General features: G+C 49.0%; 1 protein-coding gene across 6 annotated transcripts in view; it reads left to right on the forward strand.

Annotated features, from left to right (window-relative positions):
* Positions 1-247: 247 nt before the first annotated feature.
* The window catches only part of LOC146334310 (uncharacterized), a 51,311-nt gene continuing 34,952 nt past the window's right edge, over positions 248-16,606 (forward strand). For 2 of the 6 annotated variants that reach the window (XM_084824069.1, XM_084824068.1), the window contains exons 1-11: positions 248-294; positions 2,579-2,765; positions 3,596-3,751; positions 4,925-5,061; positions 8,115-8,260; positions 9,148-9,336; positions 10,292-10,381; positions 10,557-10,646; positions 12,610-12,732; positions 14,859-14,990; positions 16,442-16,558. In XM_084824069.1, coding sequence (XP_084680195.1) covers positions 285-294; positions 2,579-2,765; positions 3,596-3,751; positions 4,925-5,061; positions 8,115-8,260; positions 9,148-9,336; positions 10,292-10,381; positions 10,557-10,646; positions 12,610-12,732; positions 14,859-14,990; positions 16,442-16,558 — 1,377 coding nt within the window. In that variant the 5' untranslated portion in view covers positions 248-284. Of the gene's footprint in view, positions 295-1,339; positions 2,766-3,595; positions 3,752-4,924; positions 5,062-8,114; positions 8,261-9,147; positions 9,337-10,291; positions 10,382-10,556; positions 10,647-12,609; positions 12,733-14,858; positions 14,991-16,345; positions 16,559-16,606 lie in introns of all 6 variants that reach the window. The other 4 variants (XM_084824065.1, XM_084824066.1, XM_084824070.1 and 1 more) reach the window with 4 other exon arrangements.

The raw sequence follows: 16,606 nt of genomic DNA on the forward strand, positions 1-16,606 counted from the left end.
CACCTGCAAGAAAATGTTGCAGTACAGCACACTCTCCTGTTCAGGGTCTCTCGGTTCCTCTCTCAAATGCAGCCCAAGGTGGGAGTTCTGGAGGAATTAACCCAGAGGCGAAACACACACACACACACACACACATTTTCCATGAACTGGATAAGAGGCGGGTCTGATGGATCAACTGGTGATCCTGTCAATTGCCTGCCAGCCCTGTTATCAGGACAATGGTCAATTAATGATTAATCGGCTTGTCAGAGTCAAAGAGCGTTCAGAAGGAGCAGGCTGACCCCATGGCTCTGGGTGAGTGGGGCTGCCAGGGGGGGCAACTTGGAGGGCCTGGGGGGGGCGCAATAAGAGGAGTGGGATAGAAGCAGAGACTCCACTGTGAACCATCCTTAACCCAGGCAAAAGAAGGGTCCAGGGTCCATCCTTAACCCAGGCAAAAGAAGGGTCCAGGGTTCACAACAAATATTATCTGAGGGTGGCATGGAAATCGGGCCACGGGATTTTGAGGGGGGAGGGTGCTGACTTTGCCCTGCTTCCCCACTTCCCCCTGCTCTCCAGGCACCGAAGGGCGGGAGAAATATGGCAACAGGGCAGCCTACTTTCTTGAGACTCATGGGTTTCATCCTGGATTAGGGTCTTGGGAGAGTCCATTCTGTCCCCTTGGCAGAAACTCTGGTCACCTAAATCCCTGCCATTTTCTCCTCTCTGGTCGTCCATTGTCTCACCTCGGTCCCCTCACCTCGATCCCACAGCGGCGGCACTGTGCTGCTACCCAAATAATTCGCCTCTCCCCGCCATCGCCTTGATCGCATCAAGCCCCCCGTTAAACTCCTCCACCCCTTTTTGTCCGCTCTGGGATTCAGTGCAAGCTCTTTGCCCTTACTTTCAAAGCCCCCCACCCTGACACCCCCTCCCTTGCCTCCCACTTAACTCTCTGCTTTTTTGGTGCCCTTAGGTCATTTTAGGCTCTGGAGTTAATGGTCTGACGGTGGGGGAGCGGGCCGGGCTGGGCCGGCCCTTCCGTGAGGCAGAGTGAGGCTGTTGCCTCAGGCGGCAGCTTTTGGGTGTCATAAAAGGGCAGCAAATTATCAGTTATTTACTTTGTTATTACTGTAGTTCTACTGCCAGGGATGAGGAGAGGTGCTTATGGGACGTTCTGCCTCATATACCAAAATAATTGGCTGGCTTTGGGTACTAAGTACCTTGACTTGAGTGCGGGGGGGGGGGGCGCCATCCGCTGCTCTGCCTCAGGCAGCAAAATGTCTTGGGCCGGCCCGGGGGGCGGGTAGGGGGGCGTGCTTTAGATGGCGATGCGTATTATCGCTTCGCTTACTTCCAGATGTGTTCAGCCAGCCCAGCTGCTGCGTCTGCCCCCCCTGCCCATTCTGCTGAGTGAGCTCCCAGGCCTCTGCCCAGAAGTCCTATCCTGAGGGCACCACTGATGCAAGCTGACACATCGTTGCCCTTCGCCCTGCCTGCTCCGCCACTCTCCGCCATCCAAAGGTCTCCCGCTCCGTCGAGAGGTCCCGCCCTTTCTCCCTTGCTGCTCTGCATGCCCGGAGCTGCCTCCCAGCACACCTGCATGATGCCATGGCCACCTCTCTCCTCCAGACCCCTCCTCGAGGCACGCCTTCTCCCCAAGGTCTTTGGCACGGCCCCCGAGTTCCCATGCCCGCTGTAATAATTCAGGCGGGAGCGAACCCTCAGCTCCTGTAACTGAAACAGCTGCCTGTTAACCCCATGCCTCCTCTTTCCTTGGTTCTTGTGTCCAGTTTTAGACTGGAATCCCCTCGGGGCAGGGCGCTGTCCTCTTGTCCTCTGTAGACTGCCATGCACACTGATCTCATAATGAGGAGGAGGATAGAAGGAAGGTGGTGGTATTCTATGGGCTACTGGTTTCCATGTCCAGTTTTAGACTGGAGTCCCCTCAGGGCAGGGACCTGTCCTCTTGTGCTCTGCAAAGTGCCATGCAAGATGATGATGGAAGGACAGTGGTGGCATTCTATAGGCTGGAAATAGGCAAAGCAACAGGGAGGGAGGAGAATTTGGAGGAGGGGAACTTGGGGGTCAGGGGGAAAGCAGCATTACCCACTTCTGAAGATGTTCTAGCAAGGGGCTTATGGAAGGTGCCCCTCCCTCGCGAGATCGAACGGGAGGGCAAATCACACTCTCTGTCTAAATTGGAAGCACACAGCCTCTTTCAGCCTGTGGGCCACATTCCATTTTGGAGCAGTTCGGGGGGGGGGGGGGCGGAAGGCAAACAGGGTGGGGCCAAAAATTCAAAACCTCCCCACCTGTGGTAGTTGGAAGCTCTCACCGCCAGTGACAAAGCCTTGGAGGAACCGTGGCTCAATGGCAGAGCCCCTGCTTTGCATGTTCCCAGTTCGATCCCCGGCATCTCCAGGTAGGGCTGGGGAAAAACCATGGACAGCCAATGCTGCCGGTCCGTGTCAACAATACTGGGCTAGATGGACCACAGGTCTGACTCAGAATAAGGCCGCTTCTGATGTTCCTAAGCCTTCGGAGAGGCATTTCAGCCTCTGTCTGTGCGGTCGTGGTTTTCTTACCCCTCCCATAGCTCCAGAATCCTCCCCTCGCCTCCTGATGCACCAGTACTGGCAGGAACACTCCCGCGCCTCCTCGCTGGAGGAGATGATGCTGGACTCTGGGGCGCAGCAGCTCACACAGGAAGACACCCCAGAGATTCTTGCCCTCTTGCCTTGCCTGAAAGGACAGGACGTGTTGGAACTGGGAGCTGGTATAGGGTGAGTGCAGGGGCAAGATGGGGCCCAGAAAGCTTCTCCCAAGCAGTCCCAGAACCTCTCTTGCTAGGGTTACTCAGTGGGGAGGGGAGGCCCTCTGCACATGCTCAGAGCCACTGCCGTTTTTAGTAACCCTCGACACTTTCAGCAGTGAAGTGTCTTTGCAGGGAGGTTGCAGCTACCTGTTTGCTGAGAGGACGGGTGCTTCCGGCAACGGATATTTATCTCAGGCTGCCAACTCCCCCAAATCGGTACTTGTACGTTTCAGGGTGTTTTGGAAACAGGGTCCAGATGTCAAACCACATATCCCTGAAACATCTGAAGCAATGATAACGGGGAGAGCGCTTCTGGCCATGTGTAAAGTGTCTTTCCTTCATCCTTGTCTGTCTAACTATGCCGGCCCTTCGCTTTGCAGGTCAGAGAGCATGACTTTGTGTGGACTTGAACCCCAGCATTTTAAAATAAAATAAAGAAAGAATCTCCCTCTCTCTCTCTCTCTCTCTCTCTCTCTCTCTCTCTCACACACACACACACACACACACACACAGTAATAATAGCCCAGAGTTTTTTCACAGTAAGGGGGAAAGCATTCTGCACATGCTCAGAGGCAGTTGAGGATTACTGGCTCTGCAGTACTCTGCGCACGTCAGAGCTCTTTCCTAGCCCTGAGTTCTGGGGATCCCTCCCTGTATCCTGAAATCCTTGGTCCCATCAGTGCAAGGGGGCAAAGATCAGCCCTCCGCCTTCTGTTGCCCAGTTCAGGAGTCAAGGGGCCAATGTGTTTGTCGGATCAAAGCCTAAGACCACCCCACCTTTCCCTGCTTTTCTTCCAGACGGTTCACTGGGGCACTTGCTGAGCCCGCACACCATGTCACGGCCGTGGATTTCATGGAGAGCTTCCTGGTGAGGAACCAGCAGGAGAACAGGCACCGATCCAATGTGACGTTTCTGCAGGCCGATGTTACCAGCCTGCAGTTGCCAAGCCAGAGGTGCGGTTTGTTTGCTTGCTTTAGTGCCATCAGGGTGCCTGGCATTTTGCAGAGTACAAGCGGACAGGCCTCTGCCCCAAGGGTCTTACAATCTAATATTCAACACAGGAGAAACAACAGAGGGGGAGTAGCGGGGGAAGAGAGGCAGGGGTATTAAACAGGAAAGGAATATGCAACGATTTCAGTTATATCAGTTGTACGTGCTTAGTCTTGGTTACAGGCTTAACAGGGCTGTCGTTAGACTAGGCCTACGAGGCATGTGCCGCGAATCTATTTCCCAGGCCCTCGGATCTATTCCACACAGCCCTCAGTGTCCATCGGTGCCAAGAGAGTTTTTTCCGCTCAGCTTAACTGCCATGGAGAGGGTAGTCTTCAAGGGGGATTGTAGCTGGGGGAGGGAAGGGTTTACTCTCCCCTCCCCACATAGTGCAATATCCCACCCCCCAAAAGTATTCCCCTACCTGGCGGTTAAGCTGAGAAAACGTTTTCCCCTTGGTTTGGAATGATCTGGGTCAGGGTGCAAATTAACTGAAGCATCTGTCTGAGAAATACGTTGACGGGGTTTGCCTCCTGTGAAATGTACTTAGATCTTAGCAAGTATTTCTACATGTGCATATCTAAATAGAATTAGCATGTGCAGACACTGCAGATTTGTGTCCTATGGGCCTGGCCTCTGAACCTTTTAATGCCCTGGGCCATGTTGCTGTAGGGCATGTGAGGCAGGGGGCAAGGAGGTGGGTGAAGCGGTGCCAGGCCTCACGCCTGTCTCAAAAGCTGGGGCTCAGCCCTGATGCCTGCTCATTAAGATGAGAGAATCTCTGAGTTCGTGCAGAGTACATCTCCCACCTCAGTGAGGAGGAGCTCTTGAACGGCTAGGATTGGGAGGCAAGGTGTTTTCTTCAGATCCTTCATCCTATTTGCTAAAGCAATGAGCTGTTGTTCCCAGAGATGATGGAAGAACAGCCCTCCCCGAGCAATCCAGAAATCCTCTCTCCTGCCTTAGTGCCTGAACCATTTGATATTCATCAAAATACCAAAGGCTGCTCAAATTCAGTGTGCAATAGCTCCTACTGTCGAAGTTCAGTTTTTTGGAGAAGAGACGTTCATCTCAAGCTTTGACATTCAGCGCTTTGTTCGCATCTCTTGACATGCTCCTTCTTCTCCCTGTTGTAGCTTCGATCTCATCTTCTCCAATTGGCTTTTCATGTACCTCTCGGATGCGGAACTGAGTGATGTGGTCCAGCACATGCTTCTCTGGCTACGTCCGGAAGGGCACCTTTTCTTCCGGGAGTCCTGTTTCTACCAGTCAGGTCAGTAGTCCAGTAGGTGAGGTGGCAGGAGAGGAGATCAGTCCTCAGCAAGCCCCGGAACCTAGTGAGCTGCAGAGGGTGTTGCTAGGCCTGGGCCCATGGGGCCCCAACCCCGAATCTAGTTCCCAAGGCCCCAGATCTGTTTACCAGGGCCCCCGGATCTATTTCCTAGGGCTCTGGATCTATTTCCCAGGGCCCCAGATTACTTTCCCAAAGCCTGATCTATTCCACAGAGCCCTCAGTGTCCATTGGTGCCAATTTTTTTTTCTCAGCTTACTTGCCCTGTGGGGGGCAATTTTCAAGAGCAATTGCAGCTGGGAAGGGTTAACTCTCCCCTCCCCACATACTGCAACACATCCCTCCCCCTCCAAATTCTTCCCTTGCCTAGCGGTTAAGCTTAGGGAATAAAACTAAGCAGGGGTTGGACTCGATGGCCTTGTAGGCCCCTTCCAACCCTACTATTCTATGATTCTATGAAACCTTTCTGATTGGTTTGCGATGATTTGGGGCAGGGTGCAAATGAATGGAAGAATTTATTTTATTTGAAATGATTTGGATGAGAAATTAATTTGGGTGGCTTCACCTTCTGTGAAATAAGCATAAATCCTCGTGATTATTTCTAAATTTGCATATATAGATATAAATTAACATATGCAAGTGTTATGAGGACGTGTGTCCTGTGGGCCTGAACCCTGAATCTTTTCAATGCCTAGCAACAGTGACGGACCTTGTGCATAAGTGGAGTTCACAGAAGAATGTAAAAAAAACCCCAGCTGAATCAAATGAAGGGTCCTTCTCATCTAGCATCCTGTTTCCCACAAGAGCCAACCAGAAGGAGAGCCAGTGTGGTGTAGTGGCAAGAGTGTTGGACTAGGAGCCGGGAGATCTGGGTTCCAGTCCCCACTCAGCCATGGAAGCTCACTGGGTGTCTTTGGGCCAGTCACAGGCTCTCAGCCCAACCCACTTCACAGGGCTGTTGTTGTGAGGATAAAATGGAGAGGAGGAGGAGAATGTAAGCCGCCTTGGCTTCCTTGCAAGAGGAAAAAAGGCAGGGTATTAATGCAATAAATAAAAGGGTCTGGGAAGCTGTGACATAACTAGGGGTCTCCTATAAGGTCCTGGCCCCTAGAAGTCAGACTTCTAGGATTCCCCAGAACACCAGCTGCTTCCTCCTACTGATTTATAGAAAGCAACAGGATATCTTTAGCATAAAGATGAGATATGCCACTCTTCAAATCCCTTCAGATCAGAGCACAGGTATTTAAAAGTATAAACATTTATTTATTTAACAGGTCAACATTCAGAATGAACAATAACTGACAAATACTGCTACTAACAATAATAGTTCTAAAAACCTAACACCACATCTCTGCGTTCAGTAGCTTCTCTCCCTCTTTTCTCATTTACAACCTGTCTCTGATTCTACTCACTGACTAATTTAACTAACTCAACACTTTTCTACACAAGGCATTTATTGCGCACTCATGATTCCTTACTCACAGTTGTTTTTGGGTTCTTTAGATGACACCGTGATCCTCCAGTTTTGCTTCTGTTTTGTTAAGAGTACTTCCTGGGGGTTTTTAAAGTGGGGAAAATGGGGTATTATTTCTGAAAGCAAAAGAAAAGGTATTTTCTTACTTATGTATTTGCACTATTTTGCTATAGCACTGCATCACCTACAGGTTATGTAGTGGTACAGCAGGAAAGGAAAAGCTCTTTGTGTATAGTAGGGATTTATCTATTGTGTAAAATCCTTTCCATCTGTGTTTCCTGGATTGTCAGGCGCCTTTCGTTCTGTCGTCTACCCCACCAACAGAATCTGTTTTTTTTGCTTCTGAATTTGCACAAATGCTCATTTGTGCAAATTTGCACTTGCAAAAAATGTGCAAATTCCCCCAAATGCGCATTTAGCGTATGGGGGAAATGCACATGTGGGCTGTTTTTTTTTTTAAAGCATATTTTTCTATGATGAAATTTGCGCGAAATTCGGGAAAGTTAGAAAAATGGTCTGTAAGTCCGGGGAAGCCATCCAACAGGGGCAAAGCTGGTCCACTGCGGAATCCATGGGTCGGATTCATGAAAATCCGAACTCATTTGGTTCCATTGCAGATTTCTCCGACATCCCTAGTGTAGAGCTCGGATCTCAGTTCCACTACAAAACCGAAGGAAGATACAGCGATTAACAGCCCTGTGCAGAAAAGCTCTCACCCCTAATTCCTCTCACCGTCTCTCCATCCTAACTCAGCTCCCTCTTTTCCTGACTTCTCCTAACTGACTTTTCCCTACTGCCCCCAGCTCCACCCAAGATTCCATTCCAGCCTCAGCCGTCAACCCTTCCCTCCACCCACTCCTCTGTTACCAAAGCCCACAAGCAGGACGTGAGGACGAGAGACCTCGCCCCTGTATATCCCCATTACCTGATGTTGGCCTCCCTGTCCGTTAGCTTCCCTGCTCCTGGGACTTCTTCGCGTCAGAGGAGCGTGGCTGCAATTGCAACATGACAATGTTCCCTTCCCTCACAGAAGCTGGACTGCAAACGATCTATTTTCCTGAGCAACTGAAGGCAAGCGAAGGCTCCACCAATCAGTGTCAGAGGATTCACTGCCACCACAGCAAATACAATACAGGAGAGACATTTCGGGAGATAGAAAGTGGCCTTATACAGAGTCAGATCGCTGGTCTATCTAGTTCAGTATTGTCCACACCAGGGGTGGGCAGAAGGCAGATCTCCAGATGTTTTGGACCTCAGCTCCCATAAGCCCCTGCCAGCGTGGCCAGTGGTCTGGAATTCTGGGAGTTGAAGTCCAAAACATCTGGACATCTACTTCCTCCCCACCCTTGGTCTGCACTGATTGGCAGCCACCCTTCAAGGTTTCAAACAAACGTCCTTCCCAGATGCCGGGGATCGAACCTGCATGCAAAGCGGGCGCTCTACCCCTGAGCTACAGCCCTTCCCCAATGCCTTTGTCCAAAGCCCCTCTGGGAATTCACCCTGGGTTGCCCAGCTCCACCCCTCACGCTCCAGTCTCACGTTGCTTTCTTTTCCCCCCTAGGAGACAGCCCCAGGGCCTTCAACCCCACGCTGTACCGAACGCCTGCGGAGTACAATCGCCTCCTTACCTCAGCCCACGTGACACTGGGAGACACACTCTATGGCTTTGAAATAGTCATGTCCCGCTCTGTGCAAACCTACATAAAGGTAATGGCCTCTTTTTCCTTTTCCAACTTCTATTCTGGCACTGTGGTATAATGAACGTACCATGAGGCAGATGTCGTCTCTTCGGCAGAACCAGCACATGGTGGCATTAAGGGGCCCCCAAATCGAAAGGTTTGGCTTCCAGCACCTCACCTTTTTGAAAGCCAGGGCTCACCCGTTTACAAAGGTGTTAGGGACTAGGAACTTGAACTTTTCTTAATGAAATGCATCGTCAGGATGCCTGTTTATTTATTTATCCTTTGGGGCGCAATCCTATGCATGTTTAGACAGAAAAAAGTCCCACAACTCCCAGCATGCCCCAGCCAGCCATGCTCCTAGGGCATACTGGGAGATGTAGGACATTTTTCTGCCTAAACATGCATAGGATTGTGCCCTTATTTGATCAATGTATAGACCGCCTGACCTCGCAAAGCGGTTTAAAGGAGAAATGTTTAAGGTACAAAATGTCTGCAGTTAAAAGCAGAGAATAGAAAGTGTCTCTGTTAAAAAAAATATTTAAAACCAAAAAGAAACAAACCAAAAGCCCATCTTGGTTAAAACATTTACAATCAGAAAACGAGCAATCAACAAATGGGGCAGCACAATCGGTCAGAGAAGGTGAAAAAATAGGTCTTCAACTGCTGCCTAAAACATGCCACGGTTGGTTCCTCCTCCATACCAATGGGAAGGGTGTTCCACAAACTAGGTGCCACCACGGAGAAGGCCCGCTCCCGGGTTGCCGTCAGATGGCGCTCTTCAGTTTTCGGTCCAACCTGCAAGGCCTGCTCCGATGACCTTAGTGATCGAACAGGGACTAAATCAGGGAAAGCCATCCGCCAGGCGATTTCCTTGCTCGACACACACTCAGTCCTGTCGATGTGCTTTTGCAGAGGAAGCAAAACCGGAATCAGGTTTGCTGGGTTCTTCAGAAAGTCCCCCGGGACCATGAGTCGACACGAGGATATGACACCTTCCAGAGTTTCTTAGACAACGAGCAGTATGAAGCCCGCAGCATCCGTCGCTATGAATGGATTTTTGGGCCTGGATTTGTCAGCACCGGTGGCTTCGGTACCACCCAGGTAACTGGACCGTGGGAAGATACGGGTAGAACCTCTTCCTCTCCCTTTTAATCCTCACAACAACCCTGTGAGGTAGGTTAGGCTGAGAGTCAGTGACTGGCCTGAAGTCACCCAGTGAGTTTCATGGCCAATTAGGGACTAGAACCTGGATTTCTCGTGTCCCAGTCTAACACTCTAGCCACTACACCACATTGGCTTTCGACTACTATTACTGCTCTGTCCTGTTGTGTTCCACATTAGTTAATCCAGACTAAATACAACCCCCAAAATTCCTGGACTATACCACTAGCATAGTTTATAACCTCTATCTGGCCTAGAAACCTGCATGGAGAAAATGGATTGATCCAGACTCACAGGAAGCTGCTTTTTCTCCAAGATAGAGACATCCCTAATATTCTGACACCCCGAGAGGCCTGCCTAGTTTGCATCTATGATTGGTCTTGTTGGAATGTCTGGTGTGAGTTACAACAGAGTTGCTTTATACAGAGAAAGTGTGGCAACACTGCATTTAGCATTAGAGCCAATAAACGTGAGCTAAAGTTAGTTTAAAAGAAATTCAAATCAACTTACATCATTAGCGCTTTTAAACACATCGTCAAAAGGGGATATCTAGCACTGTTTAACTACAAGCACTCCCTAAAGCTGGGTGTGTGAGTGTAAGTGAGTGAAGGCATGAGATATGGTCACTTGCTTCTTCTCTGGAGAGACTGCATAGCCCTTGTTGCAGAGGCAAGAGGAGGACAAAGAAGGGAAGGGAGCAGGAAGTCAGAACTGATCAAGCCACAGAATGTTCTCTATCACCCCCTTGTGTCTGGAAGAATGCGGAGCTGTTGCAATTACTCAACAGGTTTAGCCTTGCTTTGTAGAAGGCACAGGGACTAGCTGAGGTGGGTTGGGAGGCTCCCGACTCAGGGCTGTGTCTGAGGCCCGCTTCAGTTCCCCAATCTTTCCGCAGGAACTAATGCGCATGCTGGATTTGGAACTGGGTCAGCGGGTGCTGGATGTGGGCTGTGGAATTGGCGGTGGTGACTTCTACATGGCAAAGGTACTGGAGTAAAGTCGGATTTCTGTTGTTGTGCTGGCACCATCGATGTGCACGGCACATCACAGAGTACAAGTGCTCAGGTCATAAGAACATCAGAAGAGCTGTGCAAGCGGGAAGTCTGCCCAGGGCTATCGGCTAGCCCTTCGAGGGTCTGATGCTCTTTTTGCCTTTCCAGGAGTTTGGTGTGGAGGTGCTGGGCATGGATCTCTCCCACAACATGGTGGAGCGGGCTTTGGAGCGAGCGCAAAAGGAAACGGGCGCCCAGGTAAACAACAGGGGAATACTGTGTACAGTTCTGGTCACCACCCCTTAAAAAAAGATATTGTAGACCTGGAAAAAGTGCAGAAAGGGGAAACTAAACTGATCAAGGGGCTGGAGCAAAACCCCTATGAGGGAAGGTTACAACAGCTGGGATTGTTTAGCTTGGAAAAAAGGAGGGCCAGGGGAGACATGACAGAGGTCTACAAAATGTTGCATGGCGTGGAGAATGTGGAGAGGGAGTCATTTTTCTCCCTCTCTCCTAATACTAGAACCCAACGGGGTCCTCCCATGAAGCTGATTGGTGGGAGATTCAGGACAGATAAAAGGAAGGACATCTTCACACAGTGCAGAGTGAAACTATGGCACTCGCTACCACAGGGTGTAGTGATGGCCACCACTTTGGACGGCTTTAGAAGGGGGTTGGGCAAATTCTGGGAGGAAAAGGCTATCAATGGCGCCTAGTCCTGATGGCTACGTGCTACCTCCAGTACCAGAGGCAGTCTGCCTAGGGGCGCCAGTTGCTGGGGAACATGGGCGGGAGGGTGCTGTTGCGCTCCTGTCCTGCTTGTGGGTTCCTGTGGGCAGCTGGTCGGCCACTGTGTGAGCAGAATGCTGGACTAGATGGACCCTGGGTCTAATCCAGCATGGCTCTACTTATGTTTTTAAGCAATGGGAGTTATCCGTGTAATACAAGCTTTGTGATGCAAATGATACCTGTGATACAAGTCCTTGAATTAGGGGCGGAGGGCAAGGTTAAGAGCCCCCTAGGGCTCAGTGCTATGAATATTTAAACAGCCTGAGGCCAGGTTACCTGAAGGATCACCTCCTCCTGTATGTACCTGCCCGGACCCTAGGATCTTCTTCAGGGGTCTGTCTCCAGGAGCTCCTCCAAAAGAGGTAAGGCAGGTGGCTACCAGGAAAAGGGGCTTTTCTGCTGTGGCACCCTGGTTGTGGAACAACTCCCTAGAGAGGTTCGCCTGGCGCCTACATTGTCCTCTTTCTGGCGCCAGGTGAAGACCTTTTTATTTGCCATTCATTTTTATCATTTTAGCATTCCAGGTTTTGAGCTCTGCTGTCTTAAATCTGCCATTGTGTTTTAAATATCTGCCCTGCTGCTAAGTTTTTACTCTGGTTGCATATTTATTCTCATGAATAGAATAAATGAATTATTCCATTCATTTTTATTTTAATTAATTAATTAATTAATCAAGTACTTAATTATATATTAAGTACTCACACCATTTATTTTATATTTAAAATATAAAATAAATATATTTATTTATTTTATATTTTAAATATAAAATAAATTTATATTGCATTTATTCGTTTTAATCTATTCCATTTTAATATGGTGTTTCCTGTTGTATTTTTGTGGTTTTAATTTTGTGAGCCGCCCAGAGAGCTTTGGCTCTTGGGCCATATAAAAATGAAATAAATAAATACATGTGTAGACAGAAAGATGTCCTACAACTCCCAGCATTCCCCAGCCAGTCATGAGACAATGGCATGCTCAGATACTGCCTGTGTTATAGTTCCAAAATCCACAGTCAGGAAATACCTTTATTAGCACCAACTCCATATACCCAAAATTGTGGGCAAGCTTTTGTGATCTCCAGGTCTCTTCATCAGCCAAGGTGCAAAAAAGCGCGGGTCTTTGTTCTGTAAGTGGAGTATCTCAGGAGATGGATGTTTAAAACTTTTGTCCTTCATGGGAACTAGGGAAACGTGCTCACTGGCTCTCTGTCTGTCAAGCAAGGAAATGAGGCAATGGGGTAAGAGAAGCAAATAGCAGCTGGCGACAATGGCAGTGAGAAGGTGGACTCAGTGAGGGAGGGGTCCTGTTGAGGGTGCCTTGCCCAAAGTCTCTCAAAACCTGGAGCTGGCATGGTCCGTAGGTTATTTAGTGTTGGGGGTGCCATTTGGGTGTTATGCCTCAGACACCGGCCTTTTCTTGGCCCTGCTTCCAGGTGCAGTTTGAAATTGGCAATGCGACCAGAAGGACATTCCCAGAGGGCTCCTTTGACGTTGTTTACAGCCGGGACACCATCCTGCATGTGACAGACAAGAGTGCCCTCTTTGGGAGGTTCCTGGTGAGTGACCCATGCTGCCCGCAAAAAAGAAAAGTTGGGGAGCCAACCATGTAGGAAAGAGAGAAGAGAGAGTCTCCAACGTGGAGAAAAAATATAATTCACTCAGTCCAAGACATCTCAAATATTCTTTGTTGGGGACACTGGTAAAATAAAGCAATGCTGTTTCCCATGTGCTCTAAAACAAAGCAACATTCCAATAGGGCACATGGGAAATAGCACTGCTTTGTTTTACCAGTGTCCCCAATGAAAACTATTTGGGATGTGTTGGGCTGAATCAGTTGTGTTTTTGTGCACTGTAGACTCTAAGAGCCGAAGTACTCATGCCATTAAATGTGTAGGACCACCACGGGGGTTGGGGAGGATAAACCTTCTCATCCATGTGCATTCTTCCCTAAATTCACTCTCCCCTTTGGAGAGGGGGGGCTAAAGAAAGAAAAAAAACCTTTGTTGGTGCATGGTGGTCCTGATCCAGATTGGGGCCTCACATGCTTACACTAAAGTAAAAAAAGAAGTTAGGATCAGCTTAAGCATTGAAAGTAGCAAGTAATTTAGCCCCAGTGTTAATTCTGTGGGGCGGCATTTTTAGGCGGAGTTGCTGGAGGGCTAACGCACCCCTCCGCAAAGCTGCAACCCGGACAAATAATCACCCCTTCTCTGCTGCAAAGTTCAGGAAGGGAGAGTGTGTGTGGGGGGGTGAGAGAGAGAGAGAGAGAGAGAGGGAGCGCGAGAGAGTGCACGTGACTGTGTGCATGAGTATGTTAATGGGGTCTGTGCAATCATGTTGGGGGGGCCACATGCCATAATGGGTGGCCCTGCTCACAGACAGTAGGGTCCTGCCCACTACAGTGTTAATCTGGGGTCTGGATAAGGTCAGGAGCCTTATATAATAGATTCAGGATAAGCTAAAGTGAGACAAAGTCACAAATGGATCCGTTTAACAGTTTATTGATTCTACATGTGATGATAATGGATGCAGAAATAAAGCAAGGCAAAGAACTTCACACGTCTTTTGTGCTGAGCGGCGCTCGCAACTCTGCTCACTGCCATGTGTGTATTTGGGTCTCAGTCAAGATACACAGGATGCCTCTCCACGGACCGATAATCAATTCTCCCAGTTGGTTTGTGGCTGATTCTTCTTGGAGGGAGACCAACTTGGCATGCCTTAAACAATAATACCTTTCCTTCCATGCCCTGGTGGATGCATAACACATCACCATCAAGGCATTGGAGACCCCAACATTCCATTTGAGGGCTTATTCAGAAGGAGCTTTTATCCTGCTATTGAGATTGGTTGCTCATGGAAGTTTGCGGGTCGGTTAGATGACGTTGCCAACCTCCAGGGCATCGCCCCGCACTAAATGACTTTTATTCCATTGTTAAAAAGGTCGGCGATAATAAGCTATCAAATTACGGCCCTTGAGTTCCATTTGGAAAAGAGGAAAATGCACAATAAGAGGAGCTAGAGCACAGCGCCATCTAGTGGTTGTGTAATGAAACATACCGAAGACTCAGATAAGGGGGGGAAAGAGGGGGGAAACGGGGGAGGGAGCGCATGTAAAGGGAGTCCATCATGATCCTGCATTTAAAAAGGAAGCAGAAAGCCCTTTTTAAATGCGGGATTTGGGGCTAGTTTAGAGATGCTCTCAAGCTCAAAAGCTTCTCAGCTCTTCATAGAGACATACTCCATTATTATTTTTAAACAAACAGAGCAACCTAGCAAAAATCAAAGAGGTTCACGTTGGTTGACATATAAAACTGGCCTTGTCTAGCATCAGTACTCCCATATAAAACAGCCTACTTAAGTACCTGGAAGCCGCCTTCTATGCTATGTTAACACAGGCCTCTGTGCACTTAACAAACTGTGTAGAACGTGACTGTAAAAACTCACTATACTCTTCGCCAACTTCCAATATAACCCACTACAACTATTAGCAGGTTTGCCTGGAGCCTGTTCGGCCCTCTAGCTGAAAAAAGTTCCCCACCTTGCCTTAGGGGCTGCTTCTCATTCAAACTCCTCCATCCATGTTACCCCGCCATAAAACATTATGAAAATGCTGGTTCCTGTCCCACAAGTAGCTCCCCACCCCCCAATCTTACACAGCCACCTCTGTGTCTGTCTTCCCTAGTCATGGCTAAAACCAGGCGGACAGCTCCTCATCTCCGATTATTGCTGTGGCCCACGCCCGTGGTCGAAAGCTTTCACCGACTATGTCCGACAGAGGGGGTACAGCTTGCTCACACCCCATGAATATGGCCAGGTATGATATGTGGGGCAAATAGCCATTCAAAAACAGGGCAAAACCATAATAGGTCCAATTATGTCATTTTTAAAAATCATGTCCCTGAGCTATGGGTTCAACAGAGCCCTTCCTGGTTTTTACCACTTCATTCTCGGGGCGGGGGTGGTGGGGGAATCATGTTTTTGAAAGCTCTCTGATTTGCGTGTGTGTGTGCAGGCGGAGAAATTCGTGCATGTAGATAACTAACTTTAATGGAGAAGCAAGCACATTTTCTCCAGCTGGGGAACATTAATAAAATGACACACACACACCTTCAATACGAAGTGGAACAGTCCAGGAAGGACACTGCCACACTATTTGCTGAATGTGTAGATCAGTCCCTAGAGAGAAATGGGGGGGAGGTTGAATTTTGTTTGAAGCAGAATTTGGCTCAACATCAGAAAAACGGGACAGGCTGCCTCTGGAAATATTTAAGCAGCCGCTGGACGACCATCTGTCGGGATCACAGGAGTTGCATTCTGCATTATTCATCCTGGATTGAGCAAGTTGACTTACTTCCAAGGTGCCTTCCAAATCTACAATCCTATAAAAATCCTATAAAAATGGCTTACTTCCAAGGACCCTTCCAAGTCTACGATCCTATAAAAATGTAAAAAATTTTCTTATTGTTTGGTAATTCTGAGAGAACTTGGCCATCGGAAGGTAGTTATAATATGTTATATGCAGGTACATTTTGGGGAGGGGGCGATTTCTGTCTTGCGTTGTATGCGGCTGCACTAGAACCCTTCATAGGATAATCCCCAAGAGTGCATACTCTAGAGCAGGGGTGCAGAACCTCTTTCTGCCCGGGGCCCAAATTCCATTTCAGAGAAGTTCTCAGGGGCCACATTCCAGTGGTGGGTGGGGCCAAAGGAAAAGGGGCAGGACCAGAAATGCCAATGATTTTCACTTGTTATTCGGTTTATTTTAGCTCCAAGCTCTCCTTGCCAATAGGAGAGGCATTTCAACCTTTTGAATACGGGGAAAACGGCAGGAAAACAGTAAATAATCCGTGGTTGAGGGGGAAAGGGTGCCAGGGGAAGGCCTGGCCTTTTGGGAAACCCGGAGGGCAGGGTTTTGCCCCCCAAACCTGAGATTTTTTGCACCCCTGCTCTACAGCGACGCACACCTAATCTGTGTCAAGCGATCCTGAATCTACAGTCTTACTTCACAGCGTAAGAAACGCCTTGCAGGATCAAGGCCAGGCCTAGCTTCTTTGCAAGCATCCCAGCACCCGACAGGTGGTGCTAAGGATGAGTAATTAACGACAGAATAAGGGCAGGGAGCTTTCACTTTGTGGAAGTGTTTCTTGACCCCCCATAACTGACTTTTAGAAAGCGGGGCAGGGAAGGTGGAGAGCGAAGATACTCATTCTGCCGGGACTGGATTCACATGGGCCTTTCACCAGTCACCACCCCCATCCTACACAGGTGCTGCAGGAGGCAGGATTCACACAGGTACAGGCCTTGGACCACACGGACAGGATGCTGTCGGCGTTGCACCAAGAGCTCCAAGACCTGGAGAGAAGTCGGGAGCGATTTGTTCAGGTGGGTCAGCAGATATCAGCAATATCAGCCTGAATTAGATCCCACCCC

This window comes from Heloderma suspectum, chromosome 17, assembly GCF_057233095.1.
Source record: "Heloderma suspectum isolate Gila_16-S chromosome 17, 16-S_ref, whole genome shotgun sequence".
Taxonomy (NCBI): domain Eukaryota; kingdom Metazoa; phylum Chordata; class Lepidosauria; order Squamata; family Helodermatidae; genus Heloderma; species Heloderma suspectum.